General features: G+C 38.9%; 2 protein-coding genes and 1 pseudogene across 3 annotated transcripts; 2 read left to right on the plus strand and 1 right to left on the minus strand.

Annotated features, from left to right (window-relative positions):
• Positions 1-502: 502 nt before the first annotated feature.
• On the plus strand, positions 503-12,573 carry LOC148729300 (TNF receptor-associated factor 5-like). Of its 2 annotated transcripts, none has more exons than XM_088763002.1 (10): positions 503-916; positions 1,462-1,513; positions 2,044-2,142; positions 3,496-3,660; positions 4,016-4,093; positions 6,905-6,982; positions 7,988-8,426; positions 9,302-9,484; positions 9,938-10,001; positions 11,887-12,573. In XM_088763002.1, exons 1-10 carry the CDS (start codon positions 747-749, stop codon positions 11,942-11,944), a joined length of 1,386 nt encoding a protein of 461 aa, XP_088619128.1. In that variant the 5' UTR covers positions 503-746; the 3' UTR covers positions 11,945-12,573. The 2 variants fall into 2 exon arrangements, with proteins under 2 accessions (XP_088619128.1, XP_088619129.1); XM_088763003.1 differs by lacking the exon at positions 9,938-10,001 and adding an exon at positions 10,148-10,211.
• Positions 12,574-18,075: 5,502 nt separating this feature from the next.
• LOC148729301 (trace amine-associated receptor 8b-like) lies at positions 18,076-20,938 on the plus strand (annotated as a pseudogene).
• An 830-nt stretch (positions 20,939-21,768) lies between these two features.
• LOC111340848 (melanocortin receptor 4-like) lies at positions 21,769-23,767 on the minus strand. Its single transcript, XM_022947762.2, has one exon. The coding sequence runs from the start codon at positions 23,538-23,540 to the stop codon at positions 22,569-22,571; it is 972 nt and encodes a 323-aa protein (XP_022803497.2). The 5' UTR covers positions 23,541-23,767; the 3' UTR covers positions 21,769-22,568.
• Between the last annotated feature and the right edge of the window lie 626 nt (positions 23,768-24,393).

Below are 24,393 nucleotides of genomic sequence, written 5' to 3' on the forward strand. Positions count from 1 at the left end.
GATAGTAATTATAATCTAAGGCGTATTAATGACTTTCCGCATGTACGGTGTAACAGTGACCTTGGTAGAAATAGTGCAAGGTACAGAGGGCCCATTGTCTGGAATTTGCTGCCTAAAGCCATCAAGGATGCTTCCTCTCTACAGCTTTTTAAACAAAAACTTAGACAGGCCTCAAGGACATTAGATCGCATTCAATTCGAAAAGGAGGCCTGTGTGATAACATCAAAGCAAACGGATTTTTTATACTTTTAAGTCCTTGAAATTTCTTTACTTTTTCCTTAGAATTGTCCATATATTTAAGTAGTTCCTTTTTAGTTCCTGGCAGGTCCACACCAGCCTTTGGGTTGCCACAAACCGACCTGCCTTAACAAAAATTATATGTATGTATGTATGTATGTATGTATGTATGTATGTATGTATGTATACAATGAACCATATTCAGTAAAAGTACTATGCATCTCTTTGGTTGTTTACGCTTGAGGGGCACACTAATGGCGGATAGCAACCGTTGTCAAGTGTCATGTCACGTGGGTGAAAGTCAGGAATTGACTTTATGCAGTGCTTTTTCTTCCCCCGCCTCTGTTATTATTCACTGATTTGTTAATGCATCTTTTGCCTCACGAACATTAATTATCAAAAGGCTTACCTAGAGTCTCAGAGAGTCTGGGAATTAGGTTTGTTCCTCTGGTCGTCACGCAAGACGTACTTATTATCTCCTCCGCTTTCGTTTTGAAACCCAGATCACAATGGCGGCTGGCCAGAATGTTCCAGAACTAGGCGGCTATGAGTTCGAGTTTACAAGTGAAGTTCCTGACGATTTTGAATGTCCCGTGTGTCGATTAACAATAAAAGATCCCATACAGATTTTAGGATGTGGCCACAGACTTTGTAAGATCTGCTCAGAGAGCTTGTTTAGGTAAGGACGGATTATTGAATCGAATGCTGTAACAAGTTATAGAACGATCAGCTTTCACCAAAGCTTTGTTTGTTGGAAAGCTGAATAACAACTTGACCGGTTGAATCACTTTCCAAGGGGTATTTAAGTTTTCTTTGGCTGAAATTATCTGTTGGCTAGCTTTATCGGGCGGACAGCAAAACAAACCGATTAGCGACCGAGAACTATGATACACTTTACCTAATAATTGGTAGCTGCGTTATCATTTAGTAGTCAAATGTATAAGCAATAAGCAACATCGGACAAACTTACCGAAAAAATATGGTCATTCTAGTTTGTTTCGGTTAGATTGAATCACCCCAAAATGATTTGTATTTTCGTATGCAAATTTACCACAGTGGGTTTATTACGCAACAGTGAATATGGCTTAGCGACAAACCATAGTTAATCGATTAACTATGGACAAACAGAAGCGAAGACATGAAAGCTCATGATACATGGGGTAAAAGATTTTTAACCTTTTGCTTTTGACTGTTTGTTTGTTTTTGCATTTTCCCTTACCTCAGGAACCAATCTCCGAAATGTCCAATTGACAGAGAACACCTGTCGCGTGACAAGGTAATAATAGCGCATGTCTTATTAGTTGCTGGTCACGCAAACTAATGTGTCGATGTTCCACCTACTGTAATTATTCAGGATTCCATTAAAAGGAGAATAGCATTTATTACGAGGGGAGTATACTGCTTATGGACCCCATGTCTGACTAAGAAAATATGCACCGGCCATGGAATTTTAGCTCTAGAATTCTGAGAGAGCCGGAGAATTCTCCGATCACCGATGGCTTTTCAAAACTCACCTTTTATTACAGTAACTGCACTTTAATTTCATTTTACTACTGCCAGTCCATTTAAATACTGCTAGTTCATTGTATTACTTCCAGCCAAATTCAGGGGCATTTCTTTCTTCTCCTTTTTTCCCGCTCAAGATCTCGCTCTGTTCCTACCTTACCATAAGTCGTTCATGTCGTCGTTTACGTATATAAAATCATGATTTTTAACCACAATTATCTTGACATCGATGTAACCGGCTGATACTTTATTAGCGTTGCTGACCTTAAATATTTTTGATGTCTGTGTCTGTGTTGACAGATATTTCCAGATGCCGCTTGTCATCGTAAAATTCTGGATCTTACAGTGAAATGTTCCTATGTCGGGTGTCCTTGGACGGGAGAACTTCGTGCCGTGCAGGTATTAATATTTATGTTGTATCTGCAATCAGGTTACTCTCCATCACATCATCTACAGTCAATCACAAATTTTTGCAATTCTCTCAAACATTTTACTTTGTCTCCTGAATAATAAGCAAGCGTTGCACTTATTCCTGTTACTCTTAATCACCAAGGCAACCAGATAAAAGGTTATAGGAAGCAGATAAAGACTACTGGTAGGGCTCGACAAGACAGTTCCTTGTACAATTGTCACTGTCTGGACTGGACAGTGGTGTTATTTTAGTATTTGTAATCTGTGGAGGCATGGTTCGCAGTTTGATACAGCGGGAACAGTTTCTTCGAGTTTGATCTCCTTTGATATGTGCTTAGTTTAGTACATACATACATACATACATACATACATACGTTAGTCGACCACTCCCCATGCGGGCTTTTCAGGGCCAATTCCCACCCATCCCACCTCAGGGGAGGAAATCCACAGCACAGTAATCTCGTGCGTGTGAAATTAACGTCTCCTACCCCTAACCCTGCAGGAGACGGGGCCTACGGTTTATTCGTCCTTATCCGAAAAAACTAGAACATCTATCCATTTCTTGATTATAGAAAGGTAGCAAATTCTCCTTACTTATTTTAAGACCATGAGTATCGGTCCGTGACCATGAGTATCGGTCCGGGACCATGAGTATCGGTCCGTGACCATGAGTATCGGTCCGGGACCATGAGTATCGGTCCATGACCATGAGTATCGATCCATGACCATGAGTATCGGTCCGTGACCATGAGTATCGGTCCGTGACCATGAGTATCGGTCCCTGACCATGAGTATCGGTCCCTGACCATGAGTATCGGTCCGTGACCATGAGTATCGGTCCGTGACCATGAGTATCGGTCCTTGACCATGAGTATCGGTCCGTGACCATGAGTATCGGTCGGTGACCATGAGTATCGGTCCGTGACCATGAGTATCGGTCCGTGACCGTGAGTATCGGTCCGTGACCGTGAGTATCGGTCCGTGACCGTGAGTATCGGTCCGTGACCGTGAGTATCGGTCCGTGACCGTGAGTATCGGTCCGTGACCGTGAGTATCGGTCCGTGACCGTGAGTATCGGTCCGTGACCATGAGTATCGGTCAGTAGACGTACATTTATGATTTATTACTTATGTTAGACATATCATGACTACCGACACATCACACTTTAATTTCACATCTCTTTGCTTAGATCCTTAAAATGTCATTCAACTGTCAGTTGACCGATTATTGGGCTCTAAATTATGTCTTCCCAATCTCCTTTAGCGAGTTTTATGTCGTTTGTCGTGGCAGATTGGTTCACGATTAAACTGCAATTTATTATATCGATAATTTTTACGTAAGAAACATCAATCAGATTGCCTGTTCAAAGTGGTGGAGTGTCCAAATGCAGGATGTAAAGAGAAGCTCACCAGGCGAGATATGAACAATCACAAGAAAAGGGAATGTGTCTGGAGGAATGACAATTGTGAATTTTGTAAAGAACCATTGATCGTTAAAAACAAGCAGGTTTGTTAGCGTAAATCTATTCTTTATATAGCTTCTAGAAGGGGAACCTCCACAACTTTTGCTTTTTATCCAAAACTGGAAAAAGTGGTGATGATTTCTAATCTTTATTGTCAAAATTTTGTAGAGCTCGAGACAACTTTTCTCAGTCAAGAGAAAATTGTCATACAGAAACATCTTACAACGGTTGAGCGTAAATGCTTGGTTATTAAACTTTGATTCCTTGCTGCTAAAAATGTACGCATTTTACTCCAGCAATTTCGTTAATACGGCCTGTCTGTATTGGTCATATTTTGATAAGATGGTACGAATTTTAAATTTACTTATGCTGTAAATACGTCATTACGATTTTCTTCAGCAACATCATGAAGTCTGTCAACAGTTTCCAGTTCAATGTAACAACAATTGTGGTTTGAGGAATATTCCACGAGAAAAGGTAACATTTAATTTTCTCAGTGACCTTCGTAATTAATTCTAACGACAGACAAATTGAAAGTTCATGCAAACAGCCCGCATGGGACATAGTATTGCTTTATATGAAACACTGATAGCCCAGTCCTGTTTTATGGGAGCAATGGAAGGCGTTCCATGCTCACCATTGCAGAGAACGTGGAATATTGTTTTGGAATGTTTTCCTGGTCTCAGTCAGCGGACGTCAAGGTCGTTACCCCTGCCATGACTGAGCCTGGCTGCCAGAATTTCAGTGTAATCTAGGTAACTCCATGGTGGGAAAACAATCCACCTTGGCATTACGCTATAACAATCCCTACAAGGAAGCTTGTTCAGCTAAACTGTGCAGGGAAAATGCCTTAGAATAATAGGGAACATTTTTTATAATTTGTAGCTGAACTCAGTTTCGGGACTCATACATGTGACGATACATTTTTCGCATGCGAACTGAACTCTCGCGGACGGCACAATAATAATGGGGGAAACTAGCTCAGTAGAGCAACTCGGCAGCGAGAACGGAAACTCGTCACGATTCCCTGGTACAGGCGACTTCTTCAAGTGAACTTGTACGGACGTCAAGGTCGAGACAATCTTTCGGTTCCACTTCATTTTATTTTAAGTCAGGCCAACAACTGACATGACCTCTACTGTACTTAAGGTGGCTCGTACCAGTTTCCTCGCGCGAGGAACAGATCACTCTAGCCTCACGCGCGAGAGAAACGTGCGAAAGAAGCGCGAGATTAAAAGACGAAAATTTAAAACAAAGATGGCGACGCGAGGATTTTTTTCTACTTATGTGAGAAGTTTACCTAAGAGCTTGTAGTTGATGTGTTGAGCGGCCACTATGAATGCAGGAGATAGAAACTAAGATAACGAAGACGATTTTCGGAGAAGTAAAGGTTGCTTCACTTCACATTTAAAAGAAATATTCAACCGATATGAAATCTTGCGACGGCGAAAAAAGAAGAACTCAAGTGAAGGGTAATCTACCTGAAGTGGAAGAAGACTTTAAAACTTCAAGGAAAATAATATGATATAGCCAGAAGTCATGTGTAGGATTTTTAAGATGAGCTCGGGAGGCTGTCTTTGACGGCTGTTTAATGATTTTCTAAGCAGTAAACGTCTGTAAACATCAGATCGTTGGTGCTCGCGCGAGCACACGTAATTGTCAGCGGTAGCTAAAACAGATCATGAGCAAATGTCGATCTTATGGAATCCAGATTTTTAAATGCGCGAGAACGCGCGTGGAAATTGCTAAACTCACGAAAGCTATTGCATGAAAACAAGTCCTGTGACCCCTTCTTTTTATTGTTCCAATATGATAATAACGTCGAAAGGAATCATCAGAAAAAAATAGAAAATTCTACGGAAGGAAATTTGCGATGTGTGAAAATTGCCCTTTTTGTAGATTTTCTGAAATTCCGCTCGGTAGAATTTTTTAAAAATCTTTGTGCATTTTCCTTTTCAAGTGCCAAAAGCAATCACTGAAAAAAATCAGGGGGTCACCGGGTTAGTTTTCGAATTATTTAAGCCACAAGCTAAAAAATGCGTCTGAATAAACCTATGAAAGCGTTGCCATGGAAACTGCTAGTGATGAAATGACACTAATTTTTGGATAACCAATGATTATGTAATTCAACCCCGTAAAAGTGTTCAACTGGCCTTGGTCAGTCTTTCTGTTGTATTCTTCCAAAGTTACAAACCATCAAAAAGATGAAAACCGGTACGAGCCACCTTAAGTTGGCAATCGGAAAATCTTTACAAAGTGGTTGCTTTAAAAGTATTGAACTGGTGTGAGGTTCTATTTTTCTTTAAATTGACAATATTTGAGTAGGATTACAAAATGAACGGTAAACGTCTCTTCGAAATTAAATGATTTGTATTGAAATATTCACATGTCGAAAATGAAAGAGCAGGTTCGATAAACTTTAGGCCATTAGAAATAGGAAACATAGGAGAGAATTTACAGCTTTGATAAAGGTAAAGGTAAAGGTCTCTATTTCTCTAAACAACATACGTGTTTAGTTACAATTTTTTTAAGGTTGAAATCATTCAGGCGCCTCTGGTAGCCGTGTTTAGTCCGTAGCGATTTCACCTACCCACCCAACCCACCCCAGGGAGGACATCCATCACACAGTAATCTCGTGCGTGGGAAATTAACGTCTCCTACCCCAACCCTGCAGGAGACGGGACCTCCATTTATTCGTCCCTATCCGAGAAGACTAGAATATCTAACCATTTCTTGATGTTAAAGATAGGAAGCATATTCTTCTCAATATCGAAAAAAGTGGTAATTACAACAGAGCAACTTATAAAATAAAATTAAACTTGCAATTAAAAGTTTCCGCTTATCTAAGCAAGGTTGGTGTTACGTTTGATCATAAGAAAGGATATTGAAGTTACGAGTATAAACTCAGCTGCCAACTACCATGAGAACTAATTTTTCCAGAAAGACCAGAAGACCGCTAGAATTGAACAAGAAAAGTACCGATAGGCAGCTGTACAATGAAGACAAAGTAACAATGCAAAATCTATTTCTAAAAACTACTGTCGCTTTTCTGTATTTTTTTTTTTTGAATCACTGAAACGAAAGAAACTCGCATGAATTGAGAACGCTAGAATAACGAAAACAACGAATAAATATGCTTAAACAACCACACGGAAAAATCACCAAATTTTCTTGTAACACACGTTACGAAGTCTAAGGAGTACTTTTGAGACGCTCGATGATTTCTTTTCCATGTACGAGTGACGATTGCTCACTCGGGACTAAATCTTTTTAATTTTTTTATTTTAGCTGGTGGCCCATATTTGTGATGACTGTCCTTTAACAGAAGTTCCTTGTAAATACAAGAACTTAGGATGCCAAGAAGTGGTATGAAACAGCTTTTAGTTTATTATAAGTTGTAGGTTTGGCGGGAAGGTCGAACATTTGAAAAAGACTTTCGTTAGCTTTCTTTCTACTTACTGTATTTCCATACCAAATTTAAAAATGAATTTCAATGAAATTAAATGACCCGTACTTCCCTGCCAGTGCAATCCTATAGAAAAGCATAATGAAAGCTGACGTGTGTAGGGACGAACGGGTTGACGTGAGCCATTCCGGGAAAAGCCGTTCGGTCCTCTGAACGCAACGGTCAAACGCTGCGCATAAACGAGTGTTTGAAAACAATAATACGGATTTACAAACTTGTGTCTTACGGAAAGTGTGGACGAAAAAGTTAAATTAAAACTACTCCAATACGTAAGACAAGTGAAAGCAGGACTTTGGAGTAATATTAAATTTTGGTCAAATTTTTACGATTTTTAACGTGGACGCCGTCCTACGATAAAATGCTTATTTACTGAATTTGGTCACCTGCGGCCCGTTTCCCGAAAGTTTCCGGTCACTTAACGGATTCGAAGCCATGTATTAAAATCAAATTTAAAGGATAGAAAAGCAGGTTATGGCAACCTAAATCAGTCCATTTTTTTTTCTGGAGCTGATCATTTTTATTGTCTTATTTCAAAAAACTTTTGAAATCCCCATCTTGAATAAAAACAGAACAGCTTTAATTACGTGCCCGTTAATTTGCGGGACTTTCGAGAAACGGGCTCCTGGACGGGAAATATTAGGCTTTCAGTCGAGAGCCACGGACCTCACTGCGTTTGGTGCGTGCGTCATGACTTCGAGCTAAATTTTCCAGTCGGGCCCTCCCACTCGATCAGTCAATAAATACGTAGTATTTTTTTCATTGCTTGGTTAAAAACAAACCCAATAACCAATGGGCCATTTCAATTAAATTGTATATTTTTGGAAGTAACATTTAAATCAAAGATTGAAAATTTGAATGTTAGCATTGTTTTAATAGAGTTTGATAACATCATTGTCTTTTTTCAGTTTCAAAGAGCAGAGACCAAATCTCACTTGGAATCACACATGGAAAGCCACTTGAACTTAGCTCTTTGCAGCCTTGAGATCACTCAGAATCAGGTTAGAGATCAGTCAAAGCAGATTGAGAGATTGACGGCCAAAAGTGAAGAACAAACACAGCAGATGGAGTGGGTGATGTCCACCTACAATGATCAGTCACAGCAGTTGAATTATCAGTCACAGCAGTTGAATTATCAGTCACAGCAGTTGAATTATCAGTCACAGCAGTTGAATGATCAATCGCAGCAGATAGCCAGATTAACGTCCACCGTGCAGGGTCTGGTGCAGCAGATGGAAAGAATGAAAAACCAGGATCAATATCAAGCTATGCAGGTAAACAAAACGACCAACGAAGCCATGGGCGGGCCAAACCAGAAAGCGGCAACTAATGTCGAGGCTGACGGGGGTAAGTTCCTAAACAAACTGCGGTGCTGCGTCGATGGCGGGTGTACTAAGATAACTTGGTTTTTTTTATTACCTGAGTTGATAATATAAATTGGCTGCGCGCCGTAAAGAGTTTCTACAGCTGAAGTTTTGACCGCTAACCCTTCGTCACAGCCAATACAGAAGTTATGGGTTGCAATTGAACGCATGTCACTGGGAAGATTGTTCCCGATCTTTAAAGTTGGCGACGGTTCTATGCGATCACTTGACAAAAGTTTTTCCACTGTTCTCCAGAAAGCCGTACTGTCATGACTATCCTGCTCGATGACGCGCCTGTTATAAGCTTCTTTAGTTTTTTTTTTAATCTTACCAGTGACGCGATTTCTGAAGTAGCGGTATTTTGTCCAGTTCTCTGAGAGGTGTGTTTTCTTATCTTTCATTAAAAATATCACGTTCCCTCATATCGCGCTTTCTATCACTGTTTCATCATGGACAACTGTTTACCCCACGCATGCGTTTATGCATGACAGGCGCGTGCCGGTTAGCAATATAATAGAAATAAAAGCCTTTTGAAAAAAATTCAGGAGATGATTAACGCTAACGTTCTCATGTTCTCCCTCAGGGACTGATGCTTCGCGCGTTAGGCTTAAATAAACGTCTTTGAGATCTTCACAAAAATTTACATGATCATAATTTGCATAGTTCCTAAATGTTTTCATTTGAGCTGGCGCTTTTTTCCAGTTCAGTTTTCGGACGCAATAAATCATCTCATGATCATTAAGACTGGCACATCAGAGAAGTCTAATTCGTGATCGTGATGTATTTCGTGATGTTCGTTATGATTATTTACTGCTTTTGTCATACTTGATTAAAATGATTTCTCTGTTGTCGTTACAGGTGATACTGTGCAACAGGGCTTTAAGCCTGAATCAATCAATGATATTGAAGTAGGTATGAAGGTATTGTTTAGGGTTGGTCCGTCTAAAACGAGACTTCGAGGAACAGTCAAGTACGTCGGACATGTTTTGGGGCCACCTGCGTTGGGAGATCGTGTCGGCGTAGAGTTAGATCCAGATCAAGGTACATGAGTACATGGCTCATGACGAAAGTGAATAATTTCTAAACTTGAAACTTTTAAAAGACTTTACATCGACTTCTGTATGTATCAAGTATCTTTCCTTCAGACGAAACATTTTTACACAGTGTTTAGGGAATTGTCCCGGAGTAAAGCTCAAACATTGATAAGCATCACTAACATTTATTCTGAAGGTAGTAAAACGAGGGTACTCAGCGAAGTTTAGTACCGAGATAGTTCACCCCAAGGTCAAAACCTCGTCGTTTCATGTTGAAGTTTTTTCAGAAAAGCTACTCCCTTCAATCACAGTAAAACTAAACCTGCAATTAGATTAAAATTTGTCAGCGTGTTTTTTAGTAGTAAATCATGCTCGCCTTTTAAAATGATTTTCTCTTACTGTAGATACGTCCAGACTAAAAGTTTTTTCTTTACGAAAATAATGCTTATTCTTTATTTAGTGTTACTGACGCCACAGTACCTTGCAAGGAACGGAACATTTTTTGGAACATATTACTTTAGCTGGTGAGTAATGTTAGGTTTCTAGCTAGAGAGAATGTTTGTGAGCAATAAATTCTTATTTGATGTATGCGCTATTTTGACATCGATGGCATTTGACATGGTGATAAAGACAGAATTCTGCATCGTTTCCGTTTATACATACACATTAGATTTACCGGCGTTGGCGCACTCTAAAACCATAGGAACACTCGGTGGAAAAAAGTACTTTACCTGGTGGGTAATGTTAGGCCTCTAGCTCAACAGAATTTTTGTCACGGAGAAATTCTTATTTGATGTATACGCTATTTGACATCGATGGTATTTCATATATTAATAAAGACAAAATTAATTCTGTAATGTTTCCACTCACTAGATATATAATTTATACATGTTTTGTTTTTTTTATTAGGAATTTATGATTTAGCAAGGTTACGATGTTTATGAATATCTTTAAAGTAGCTTGAATGTAGTTTCACAGAGCCTTCGAATCTACGGTAGTTTCACAGAGCTTCCGAATGTAGAACCACAAGGCGTTGGAATGTAAGAATAACCTTCAGGTGTAATTTAGTTGAATTTGTGCTGCTGTCCTGTACTGTTAGACTTAGAGAGGGCTGAAGAGCTAGAGAACTTGCTCCCAGCAAGGTAGAATAGTTCGTTCTCTTTAATACCTTAAGTACATGTGCTTGGCCCTTTTATTGATGAATCGCTTTTAATCGCTTAGCTTGTTATCTAGAGCGTAAAACCCCGAAATTCACATAGTCATTACTTTGTTTCTAGCTCGCTTCTGGATTTGCTTTTCGGTAGTGAAACATTGGGCAATTTCGTTCTTTTGTTTACTAGCTTTTCTCACTATATTTTAATGTTTTTATTGTAGCTGGAGATGCGCGTTTGTTCCAAAACGTGCCCGCTTCATTGGTTTTTTTTGTTTGCACAATTTTCGCACAGTTTGTGAAAATTTCAATCTGTTTATTGCAAAACAACCTCTGTTCTTCTTGCAACTCTTGATGTTGGGCTATATTTCCTTAGTCTTGCTCTCATGTTTCGTTCGTTTTGTTTCGCTCAAGTTATAGTTTAAGTTTCATAGTTTGTCATTAAGATCAGAACTATTCGTTCGCGAATTAGTTCTTTTCCGTTCCATTTGATTTTCTTAGATTCAATCTAACATTACATACTTGTATGTAGAATCCTCTTGTTGTTTAGTTATAGTCGTCTTACCCGTTTTTGCTGTAGCGTTTGTCATCGTTCTCAGCCGTACAGTTTATCAATCACGAAAATCATTTGTGCCACAAGCGTCGAGTAATTTTGTCATTAGCTCTCGAGTTTCAGTCGTGTGACCACACGTCACATCCGGTCTAACGTTATCTTTGAACGCGCATTTTCTGTTCATGTTTGTTTCATTGCATGTAATACATTAGATTATTTTATAACATAACTAAAGCAAAGCGCGCGCTCTGATTGGTTAATTCAGCATCTACTATTTGCCCATGGGTGTATGCTACTAACGTGAGCAAATGCTAAGACTATTTTTCCGCGCGCGCTCGTTTTTTTCTGATCACGTAAGATTTGTTGAATAAGAGGGAACTCTTGATACAATGTTTCAATGTTATGTTAATAAAATAATTGACAGTTTCATTTATTCTCATCATTTATCTGCTTGATTTTGAGTTGATATTGTAAGGAGAAATTCTGTTTTGGTCACTTATGGGAGTTAAAGGGTTAAGAGAGTTTTAGTGACTGAAATATTTCGTATTTGATATATTTGCCGTTTGACATAGACTGACAGATGACGTAACAGGTATAATGTTATAACAGGAACTATTAATTCTGTAACGTTTTCATTAACTCATGCATATTTGTCAGTTATTGATTTCAAAAATGAAAACGATCTTTTTCACTTGTTGTACCTCAGTGCACCTGGTAGAGGCTATTTTGTCAAGTTTGAAGAGGTTATCGAGTGCTACAGATGACAATGGCGATAACATGGCTCCTGTTTTCTCGGCCTCCTTTGTGAGAGAACAAGAAACGTCGGAACATGCTCGTTACCATCTTGAAATGTTGATCCACTGCTTAAAGGACGCTTCGTCGACCAGTCACAGTAACTGCACCTTGGTGCACCATCAGTTTGTAAATTCAATAGATGTTAATTAAAGTAGATACTGTATGTCCTTATCTTCCAGACGTTTGTGAAAAAAACATTGTGAACTTTTTAGCTAATCGTTAATCATTAATTTTCTTTGTCAATCAATTTTGTTGATTTTTTTAAACTACAAAATTTAATTGGATACTATGTAAACTAATTGCAATTTTAAAAAGGCGAGACCGCATTATATCAGCGGTTAAATGGAAGGAAAAACGTGGATACATTTTCTGTTAGGGTCGCAGTCTTTGGGTTTCAAAATCGCAAATAGTTTGTATTGCGATCGGCAAACATTACGAGGATAAATAAAACTGTTGACGAATCTTTTAGTTCCCGGTCATTAATATTGTGATAGATTCTCTCTTTGTAGCATATCCATAGAAATAGCGTCTCATACAAATGATTAAAAAAGAACTGTGTTAAATAAACAATTAAAAGAAAATAATTTTCATTTTTAAATTTTGTTACTTTGAGCTGCACACTCTTCCCGCCCTTTATATTTCAAATAATACTAAAGAAATACGTCTAAATGACGATAAGACTCAACTTGCAACTCGTAAGGGCAGATTTTGTCGCAATACTTCAACATCAACAGATGGCAACAAAAGACTTACACTGAGTACAACCAGCACAAAATTAGTCATCGGATTCAATAGCTAATCATGCGCATCTGCGCGTAGAAAAGATATCCGTTAAGGTATCGTAGGGTAAACTGTGATAGTTAGAGCCAGAAACTGGGAAATCTGCATAAGGGCAGCTTGCGTAATTATCGTGATCCAGTTTGATTTTCCGTTATGCTCCTTTGGATGTCACTCCAGTTTACTGAGAGAATCTCCAACCTCTCTGCCGCTTTTCCTGCGTTCATTCCTTTAATTGTCCACGGAAAGTAATCTGATTGTAATTTTTTATCGTTCCTGATCGGTTGATGAAAGCTTCCACACACTGTAGATTAAAGCTTAAACACACTACTGTAGAAACATTAATTTCACCATTGTCCACAACGACAAGGCATACGCGCTGTTATCAAGTGATAGAGTAAGTAACGATTACACCACGCCTCTCACTGGTGTTAAGTTTTGAAGAGGGTTATAGTTTGAGTTCGGTGTCGCTTGTTACTATGACTGCAATCAACGTGGACAGACTTTCCGCCTTGTTACTGGGGATAAAATACAAGCTAGTTGTCTCTTTAAAGGGTACAGTTGTTGCTACAGTGATAATTTGGTTCGTATGCATCCTTAAATTTGCGATGAACTTTTGGCAAATTATCTGATCTTATTATGGTGTAGCGATTCCACTTTGCTTATTGATATCCGTCTTCTGTTATACCTGGATCTTCTTCACTCTTCCACCGTCATCATCAAACGCAGGTACAGACTGTACTTCATCCACAATCTGATCAACGTAACCAAACAATTCCTCATGAAACTCCACCAAACGTGTTGCGATACAGGAGGGCAGTGGCCGGCGCACTGTGGCTGCAGTTGACTTTAGACGCTTGCTATCCGCCTCACGGAGCAGTGGAGTCTTTGTTTAATTACAGCGAACAATCTTCATTAACTTTGTATTTAAGGAAATTTACAGGGATATTAGTGAATTTAAACTCAACCCTAAACCCGATTCTTTATTGCTGGAAAGTTAGGGAAGTCAGTAGATTTTCATTCATGGTCAATATAGCGAAGTGTTGTCTATCCTTTCTGGTTCACCCAGGCTGAATTCCTGGCATTCAGTGTAATGCCTGAGTGCTTCTGGGATATATAACATACTTAGCTTTTTCATTCATGGTCAATAGGGGGAAGTTTTGTTTAGGCATTTCTGGTTGACCCAGGCTGAACGGAAGTTCTGCTATTCACCGTAATGGCTTAGTGCTTCAGGGATACCTAACATTCTTATTTTCTATGACATTCACAGGTTAATCTAGGGAAGTGTTGTCTATCGGCCTTACTGGTTCACCCAGGCTGAAGTCCTGGCATTCAGTGTATTCCCTGAGCGCTTCTGGGATATTTGACATACTTAGCTTTTCATTCATGGTTAATGTAGGGAAGTATTGTCTATCCTTTCTGGTTCATCCAGGCTGAAGTTCTGGCATTCAGAGTAATGCTTGAGGTTTTCTGGGATGCACAATATGAAGAAATTCTTGTGACGCAAACTTTTCTGCTATTTGAGCTCTTCACCTATATCTACAGCAGAGCGACAGGAATAAATAGTCGTTTGAGACAAAAATTTGAAAAACAGCTTCATTTACTGTTAAAGGTCGCCCTGCAAACCGCAACGGGAAGAGAACGTCAAAACGCAAAATGCTGCCAAAAAAACTCAATAAATTACACAAGGCAAAACATTGCTGGTACATTTCTTTGCGAAGCTAGATCATGAAATTTCTCATGCGACGTTTTTGTGGGATGTAAAGACACGACGACGATTGATTTCCTGATTTCCTGACAAACTGGGTAATATGAGATAATATAAAGTATGAAACAACGCGCACAGCCTCAAGTAATCGATATACTGCATTTCCTTGAATAAGTGCCCACCCCTCGGCCATTCAAACTTGTAGCTCTGAATAAGCGCGACACAGGAACCCTTTCTTTTTCAGCTTTCATAACATTTTAAACTTTTACTACCTTAGATGAATATGTTGGGAGAGATTCTTGCTTTAAGAGTTATATTACGCCGATGTATTACCTTTCCTTTTTATATGGCTGGCTTCGAAAGCGGTGCAAGATGCAGCGAATTCTGTGAGCTGATTGGCTATTAACCCTTGCTTATTTTTCGTTTTCTGCGGTGGCCAGCATTGCAGCCATTTTGTCCTTGTGTACCCAGCAGGCAAGCTCTCGCTTGGCTCTTAACGCTTGGCTCAGGTTTGAGTCCTGCTTGGTCAATAACGCATTACTGGATCTACTACCGCGCTCCATGTTAATTTCCAAACCACCCTAGCGCACAGCGCTTGACTCAGTATTTAAAGTTGGTTTTTCGGGAAAAAGTTAACGTCCCACCCCTCTCAAGAAGCTTTTAGAAAATAAGAATTCAAGGACTTTCCAAGGATTGGTTGAATTCATTGAGGGGGGGGGGGACTTGCCTTGAAATTCACGGACTTGCAAGACGGTGCGAATCCTGTTAAAGTTCAAGGGAGTTTAAACTTGTTCGTAACATGTCATTAAACGAAAGTTGGTCCTTTGTCTGTTTAAGCTAATTTCTACTTCCTCCTCTTTCGCATTCTTCAGCTACACATTGCACGCCTGATAATTTTTCACTTCGTAAGCTTTGTCAGCTTGTTCAACATCTATCTTGATTTGAAAACAATTATTACTACCCTCGGTCTCTGTTTATTCACGATTTTAATCATCGTTGCGGAGGAGGTAGCGCAAAAAGATTTTCAACACCAGTGGCTTAATCACATCGTACCTATAATGTCTGTAATCTCTCGCAACTATCTAGAGGATTCCGGCACCAATATAGGTCATCTGAAGGCCAGTGACAAAGAATCTTATGAGTACTGCATGGATGTAGTTTAAAAAACTGGAACAGTGTGTAAACTATAAATGCGACAAAATATCAGTGAGAAAAAGTCGCCATGTATTGTGGACTCTGCGTTAAACAGCAAAAGAAATTATAGGTTGTAATACGCCGAGTTTATTCCCAATAACTGGTATCCAGATGCTCAAAAATTACAGCACCGAGCGTCAGCTGTCAAAGATTCCGAACACAGCGGAAAAAAAGTCGTCGGTTCAGGAATTTACTTTGTCTCCGATCCGAAAACAAAAATCGGGTAAAATTGATTGGAAAACAAAACACTCAGGCCACCAGTTAAATGTCGTAGTAAATAGACGTCGCAGCCTGTGTTAGTATTAATGAATTCAACTAAATCCGCAAGCATTGACTAAGAGATGTTTCTTCGACGTGACTGTATCATTAGCCGCAACACACTCCGGGCGAGCGCTTTGTCTTATCACTATTTTAAAGCGTCGACCATGTACACTTTTTTCGGATACGGCTTCTTTAATTGCCTTTTCACGCCATAGGATAATGACATGATTGTGTAAAAGTTGACGCTTCTATCAGATTAGGAGCGAAATACGATCAAAAATTTTGCCAAAGCAAGCCACTGGTATCCAGCAGAGAATGCGGACTAAAAGTACGGATTCTCTGCTGGATACCTAGATTTTTTTTGGTTGTTAACGGCGTGAGGCTCGTTATGCGGCGCGGTTATCTTACTTTGGCTATATTATAAATAGAAAAATCAAAAACTGCGTGATTCACGTAGACGTCAAGTCAGCATGAAGAAAGAAATAACTGGAAGTGACTTGGTGGAAAAGAAACTATTCTCCTGCACTGATTCGACGGTAGTTTATATTTTCAAACAGTTATAAATAAAGCGGCCTTGGAAACAGGTTTTATTTGTATCCCTACTCATTTAAGTAAAATGAGTGAGGACGGGCTGCTTATTCGAGACGGGTGCTTGTTTGATATTATGGCTCGAGGGGGGGGGGGGACATTTATTCGGAGGAGGGAGCTTATTCGAAGAAGTACGGTTCGTAATAAAATGTATATGTCGTTAGCATCCACCCAAACTTTAATTTATTCTAAGATAGAAGTAAACCATCTTTCCAAAGTCATTGAATAAAAGTAAGCGGTGTTGTAGATAAATCGTTCAGCAGATCGAGATCTCGTTAAAAAAGAAAAAGAAAACTTTGCGATGGACTCCTCACTGAAAGAGATGTAATTAGTTGCTGGCGCAAACAACTGATTCACGACTCTTAGAATAGCGAGTTAAATACACCCAATCACCGACCTAACGTTTCGGATGGTTCGAACTGACCAAAAGAAACTAACAGCATATAATATCACGGTAAAACTGACCAATCAGGTTCCACGAGCCAGAAATCAGTTTCAGACAAACAACTCTTCCCCTGACGCTGATGATGACTTCTGCTGGTTGTCGAGTCGTCAGTCTCTTTCAAAATAATCAGACCTTCCAAGGCTACTCCAATTCAAAGGATAAGATTTATTCTTCATTGCATGCTAGAAAATAAGAAACAATGTAGTTTCTTTGAAACTCTCATGTTTGATATTAGCTAGTGCGCAGTACTTCAAAACCCGAGTAATTTATATATAATCCTGAAAGTTCCGTGATTCTGAAAAATGCCGGGATTGAAAGATACTGAAAGATATCGAAAGATGAATAAAATAATACTGAGTGAATGGCACAGGATGTTTATCTTGGTTTCCACTACCAGGGAAGCTAATACTGTTTGTATTTGTGTTAATGTGATAACATTATAAATTAATTCGAAGAAATGTGCTGGGACGCTAGAATTACACATAGTTTCGACGAACAAGCTACTGTTTCATCAACAGAAAAGGAACTTTCGATATGGCTATCCTCTACAATTAATGTTTCCAGCAATAATCTGCTATGGTTCTCCAACTGTCATTTTCCTTCTTCAAGAAAGACGTCTTTATTAAAAATTCCATGAACAATTTGATCGAAAGGAAGTGGTTTCTCGAATCCACATAATTGAAATGAATACTCCGTTTTTGACATGTTTGAGCATTTATAAGCAGGTAGGTCACAATGATAAATAACCAAATGGATATATATAAACTCATTAATTCAGTTACGGGATCAATATCATAGGATGTTTGCTTTGGTTTCAACCGTCAGGAATAGTAAGACTGAGTGTATTTGTGTTAATTTGAAAACGTTATGAATTCAAAGAAATATTGTTGGACGTTGAAACTACGCCTAACTACTACAAACAAGCCGCTATTTCATCGATACTAAATGACCTTCTGACGTCTTCTGACGTCATGTCTTCTGAAATATGAGAGAAGTAAACTGCAGTGTTTAAAAAGGGCCTCTCTGTAACCTTCCTTCTTCAAGAAAGATCAGTCGTCTTTAATTAAAAATTCCGTTGAGAGCACAATGAAAAGGAAGTTGTTTCTCAAATTCACCTGCCCTAAGATAAACAATCTGATTATGACATGTTTGAGTGTTTAAATTGGGCGAAGATCAGTAAGCAGACAGCTCACAGAGATATACAACTCCAGATGAGTATACTCAAACTCATTAATTCATGTTTGTTGCTTAAAACATGACGATTTACCAAAACATTTACTGAAGATGGAGAGGCAAAAACTTACGAGCGGTTGTTTTGCTCTCGGGAATTAACTGCAGGAATTCACGGCTATCTGATATTTCTTTCGGCCTTCAATGTTTTGCTGGCCATTTGTTCATCTTTGGGAAATATTCTGATCCTAATTGCCTTGTACAAAGAGACATCTCTTCACGGACCATCCAAACTGTTTTTCCGATCCCTGGCTACAACAGATCTCCTCGTTGGCGTAATTTCTGAGCCTCTTACCATCACCTATTGGATGTCCGCCGTTAGAAAGCGATGGGATGACTGTTACAACACATTATTTACAAGCTTCATAGCAAGCTATCTTCTCTGCGGCATGTCTTTGTTGACACTGACTGCAATAAGCGTAGACAGGCTGCTCGCCATAACATTAGGACTGAAATACAAACAAGTTGTGACTGTGAAAAGAGCGTGTGCATGTGTCATCGTGTTCTGGATTGTTTCATTATCTGTGCAGCGATGTATGTGCGGAACGTCCGTATAACAATATGGTATAGCCATATAGTCATACTGGTAAGCTTTTTCACCTCCGTTTCGTCTTACACAAAGATTTTTTGGGACCTCCGTCGCCATGAAACGCAGATACGCAGCAGCATCCAGCAAGAGCAATCGAGTAACTCGAGTTCCGCTCCACTCAACATATCTCGATATAGAAAGGGAGTGTCAAGTGTAATGTGCCTGCAGTTAGCAGTAGCTGTTTGTTATCTTCCACATGGTATAATCACAGCTTTGTGGACCTATAATGGACAGTCATCGGCTATCATTGTGCTCAGACAATTCACAGTGACTCTAGTTTACTTTAATTCATCACTAAACCCGTTGCTTTACTGCTGGAAGATTAGAGAGGTGAGACAATCGGTGAAGGAATTACTCAGACGAACATTTTTTGCTGATAAATTTCAAGGTTTGAAATGATCCTCAACGTGTTTACATTCACCTTATAGAATTGATGATTTCCGATTCTTTTAATACCAATTTTTCAAGACTCAAGTCGTCAGTGATCTGTAGATGATATCACTAAACAATCTTTATTTCATTTATTAATATGACGCACAAGAGCAGGATGTATGTGTCAAATGAACAGGCGTTCTACCAATTAATTGACACTGTTAATTGCAATATACCTGGCTGACGGAAAAAAGGGTATTTTATATCCAGGGCTTGGATATGAATTTCAACTGGGAAGGTTGATGATATCCCTCAAGAGTGAGCGAAGAGAACTACTGTCAAACCTGTTTTGAGTGGCACCGTATAAAGCAGTTACCCGGCCTGTATTAAGCGGTCCTTTGTGAAAGTTCCGAATTTTTTTTACTTAGTTACTCTTATTCACCTCTTTTAAGCGGTCACCTTTCTGTAGCAGTCGGAGTCATCCTTGACAAAGTCTTAAAAGCCTGTTCGCATTGTCTTACAACTAAATTATATTGAACGTGAAAGTGGAATAACTAAAAAAAACACTAAGAATAATCTTTCAAGTAAAATTGAATCCATGTTTACCTCGCGAAATCAGTGTAAGAAGGATTTCTTGAGTGAGTTTTTGTTCATTAAGCGGTAAATTATTGGATTAAATGGCGGTTTTTACCCCATTTTGTGGACCCTGTGTTTAGCGGTGAACCTGTATTGTAATGTTTTGATATTATTCTACCGGAAGTTGTCCTAGCGGAAGTTCTAAGACATTGCAAAGGATCATGGATATTTGTATGGGCCATGCTTTCCGGTTGTCATGGCGGATGGATAAAGACTAGTTTCGTTTTATAGTTTAAATATATCTTATTAACCAAGCGCGAGGGCCGTACTGGGAGAATATCGGCCCGAGGTCTTGACAGTACGGACCGAGCGTAGCGAGGTCCGTACAAAAAAGACCGAGGGCCGATATTCTTCCAGTACGGTCCCGAGCAAGCTTGGTTAATAAGAGATTTATTACACTACTGAAGTTCAAAGGGACACAAGTGTGGTATCATTCGGGACCATTCGGGACAGTGCCCGGTCCAATACTTAGAGAATATTGGACCGGCAATAGAGCATTTTGATTGGTTGATTTTAGTTATTGGCCCTCTGACTGCCCGAATCGTGTAATAATCTGGATTATTGCGCGGCCATTCAAGTAACATCGTTACATGTATTAAGCGGTAATTCTCCGTGGGTGACCGCCACTGTAGACAGATTTTTCATCAACTTGAGAAGATGAACTCTTATTCACATGTAGACTTGTAAAGTTCTATCTATTTCATATATATTGTGTTTAGATGATAGACCACTTTAAAAGATATTTTAACAGCACCGAATGCAGTGATCACCTGCAAGAAAGCTGCTTTAATTTTCTGACGCGAAAATAGAACAGTTTCCGTTACAAAAGATGTTTTACTACTACGGAGTTGAAATCAATCTTATATTAAAAAAAAAGAAAGAAAAAACGTCGTGAAACAAAAGTGCCATGTTGATAAACACAATTACCATGATGATAACATTGATATCTTCACAGGAAAAGACATTATTGATACGCTAACTGCGCCAGGTGAAGATGTCTTGCTTTCGCTAATTTATGCCTCGAATATATTATGGATTTAGGGGCATGTATTACTTAACTTTCTTTAAAGCAATGTTCTCTGGTCCAAAAAGAATCCATACGGCATGAAAATATTCTACCATTTAGAGAACAAGATCTCTAAATAAAGACTCTCTTGCTGTTATTGATGTTGTTGTTTTTTTAATACCATTTATAACCTAACCTGTAATATAACGTAGAATTTACATCAATCCGCCTATCAATCAGTTGTTTTTCAGAAACACATATCTTAACAACCTTCCCAAGTCGAACCAAACCTCCTGGCTATGGATTTTTACTGATTCTGTTTTCTTTTCATTCTTCATAAATATACATGTGCAGTTGTTGTCAATATTTTATTTAAGACGCTATTATCATGAATATGTTACGTCATTGCAATTTTGATTGGGTACGTAGGGATTTGTTCATAGTTATATTTATCCTTGTAATGCTTCCAGATCAAAATAAAAAGTAATTCTGGATTTGAAACCCAAATAATGCGACCTGGGCAATAGAAAAATATATCCACGAATTTCCTCTCAATCAGCTGTTGATATAAATGCGGAGGAGGGTTTTAATTGGGTTAATCCATAGCCGTAAAACGGCCAAAAACTTTAGCCGTGAGGCGGAAAAATTTTAACAGATAGCCGTAAAAGAAGTTAACCGTTAAAAAATAAATTCTGGGGAAAACAGTAGAATTATATTAACCGTTAGCCGTAAAATGGCCAAAATTTTTGAAACTGTCTGCCGTAAAAGCCATCACCGCACTGAGAACCCCCATGGAGGTATCTGCTCATTACAGTTTGCGTGTTCAAACTGAGGAGTCATTTCAAACAGGTGAAATTCAGAAATGGCTTGCCTTTAATTACTCCATTAATGGCATTTTTAATTAAAGCCGTCTCACTTGAAGAGGACACGATTAAGAGGAGAGGGAGCCACTGCCGATTATTTCATTCATATGGAATAAAAAAAGGATTTATTTCGACGCTCTTGACGTCAATTTTAATGCAGATTTTCAATCATTAAAATCTGTTCAATGTTAACACCTGCTTAGAAAAAGAGGTAAAAAAAACTATTAGAAAGGTGTTTCCTTTCCTGTTAGACGAGTCTGATCTCAAATTTTCAAATTATATGACAACAATAGAGCACAAGGAATATACAAATATGGTTCTGAAATGTAAATGATAATACGGGATGAAACTATAGTCACCGAAATACGAACAAATTTGTACCAAGCAAATTCTTATTTTATTTTAAAACAGGACGAGTTATACGTCAAGCGTATTGCATATCTAATATTTAACCGATGGAAATTCCTTCTAAAAATAGATTAAGTTTCCTTTTACTCAGTTAAATGCCTCTAGCCTTACAATGTAAGTTTCGTCGATTTTTTCACACAAATTAGCAAAAAAATTTATTGTAGTTGACAAACACCACAGTTGAGAGAAATGGTAATATCAGCCTAATCTCCATCTTGCTTGATATCTTGAAATTAGAAAGTGCATCATTTGAAAAGAACACCTGTTCTCTTTCACAGTCACTACTTGCCCAAATCTGTCATATTGATGCAGGAATTTAATCGCGTTTAACACTGTTTTCTTCGAACGACGACAACTTCAGTCTTAGCAAGGAGTCCGTGAAAGGGCTGGAAATATTATAGAAGAAAGGGCCACTGTTGGAGAGAGAGTATGCGCGGCTCTAACCAAACCCCAAGCCTTCATCAATTCAAGAAAGCAACAAGGGAAGGAGGGGAAGACCATTTCCAGCCTTGCACCTCATGAGCAGCAAAGTGTGTTTCTAATTATTTCTCTCACAGATTGTCTCACTTCTCTGATCTTCCAGCAGTAAAGCAATGGGTTTAGAGCTGAATTCAAGTAAACTAAAGTCACTGTAAATTGTCTGAGCACTGTAACAGAGGACGACTTTCCACTATAGGTCCACAAAGCTGTAGTTATACCATGTGGAAGATAACAAAGAGCTACTACTAACTGCAACCACATTACACTGGACACTCCTTTTCTGTACCGAGAAATATTTAGTGGCCCTGAACTTGAGTTGCTTGATTGCTCACACTGGATAATGTTGCTGTGCACTTGAATTTCATGTTGGTGGAGTTTCCTGAAAATCATTGTATAAGACGAAACTGAGGTCACGAAACAAACAGGTATCGTTATATGGGTGCACCAAGTTGTTATGCGAGCATTATGTGCATGCAACGCGGAGCATACCGTGCAAAAAATCCAGAATACAAGAACGATCGCTCGTGCCCTGTTCAGAGTCACAGTTTGTTTGTATCTCAGTCCCAATGACAAGGCAAGAAATCTGTCCACGCTTATTGCGGTCAGCGTCAACAAAGACATGCCACAAAGAAGATAACCCACGATGATGCTCGTGAAAAATGTGTTGTAGCAGTCATCCCACCGCTTTCTGACCGCGGACATCCAGTAGGTGATAGTTAGAGGCCCGGAGATGACGCCAACGAGGAGATCAGTTAAAGCCAAGGATCGGAGAAACAGTTTGGACGGTGCGTGAAGAGATGTCTCTTTGTGAAGGGCAATCAGGATCAGAATATTCCCCAGAGATGAACAAATGGCCAGTAAGAAATTGAACACCGAAAGAAATATCAGATGGCCGTGAATTCCTGCAGTTAATTCCTGAGAGCAAAACAGCCGCTCGTAGGTTTCCCCCTCTCCATCTTCAGTAATATTTTGGTAAATCGTCATGTTTTTAAACAACAGAAATGACATACTGAATAAGTTTGTATATACTCATCTGGAGTTATATATCACTGTGAGCTGTGTGCCTATTGGTCTTCCCGTAATTTAAACCCTCAAACATGTCATAATCAGATTATTTATCTTAAGGCAGGTGAATTTGAGAAACAACTTTCTTTCAATTGTATTCTTGATGGAATTTTTAATAAAAGAGGTCTCTTTTTAAGAGGGAAAATCAAAGAGAGATTCCCTTTAAACCACTGCAGACTACATCGCTAGGAACCGCCGTAGAATATTTCAGAAAACATCAACATCGGAAGTTGGATCGAAGTCGATTGGTATTGAGGAAACAGCAACTTATTGGTCGTAATAAGTCGTAATTTCTGTGTCCAAATACAGTTCTTTGAATTCATTATTTTATCAAATTAACGCAAATAGAAACAATATATATTAGCTTCCATGGTGGTTGAAACCAAATGAAAACAAACACTGATCTCGTGATATTGATCAAGCAACTTTCGACCCATTATTCGGGGAACCTTCTGGATACAAAACTTTGTCATTTATTTTATTCCCAAGTCCACGCTTAAGTCAGCCATTAAAGCTTTTATATTGGCAATGCCTGACTGGTTGTCTTTTATTTTTTTCATTTCGTGACCAGCCCTATTAGTTTTAGTAATTTGTTTTTTCAAAGAACCTATGTTCATTCCAGTTTTATTTTGAGATACCTTGAAGAGATATTTTATCGTTGAGTCTTGTGGTTCGGGACATGCACAAGAGACCTTAGAGAACTCCGTTTTGTCGTTGACTGACATATCGCCAACGGCAGTGGAAGTCATCATCAAAGCGAAGCGACGATTGAAGAAAAATGAAGCTTTGCTGATAT

The sequence above is a fragment of the Stylophora pistillata genome, chromosome 6, assembly GCF_964205215.1.
Source record: "Stylophora pistillata chromosome 6, jaStyPist1.2, whole genome shotgun sequence".
Classification (NCBI taxonomy): Eukaryota; Metazoa; Cnidaria; class Anthozoa; order Scleractinia; family Pocilloporidae; genus Stylophora; species Stylophora pistillata.

Bases quoted from the DNA above. Each gene is read 5' to 3' on its own strand.
- LOC148729300 (XM_088763002.1), top strand. From the start codon at position 747: ATGGCGGCTGGCCAGAATGTTCCAGAACTAGGCGGCTATGAGTTCGAG. The intron at 917-1,461 runs GTAAGGACGGAT...CCCTTACCTCAG, and splicing joins TGCTCAGAGAGCTTGTTTAG to GAACCAATCTCCGAAATGTC. The intron at 10,002-11,886 runs GTGAGTAATGTT...GTTGTACCTCAG, and splicing joins GGAACATATTACTTTAGCTG to TGCACCTGGTAGAGGCTATT.
- LOC111340848 (XM_022947762.2), bottom strand. From the start codon at position 23,540: ATGTCATTTCTGTTGTTTAAAAACATGACGATTTACCAAAATATTACT.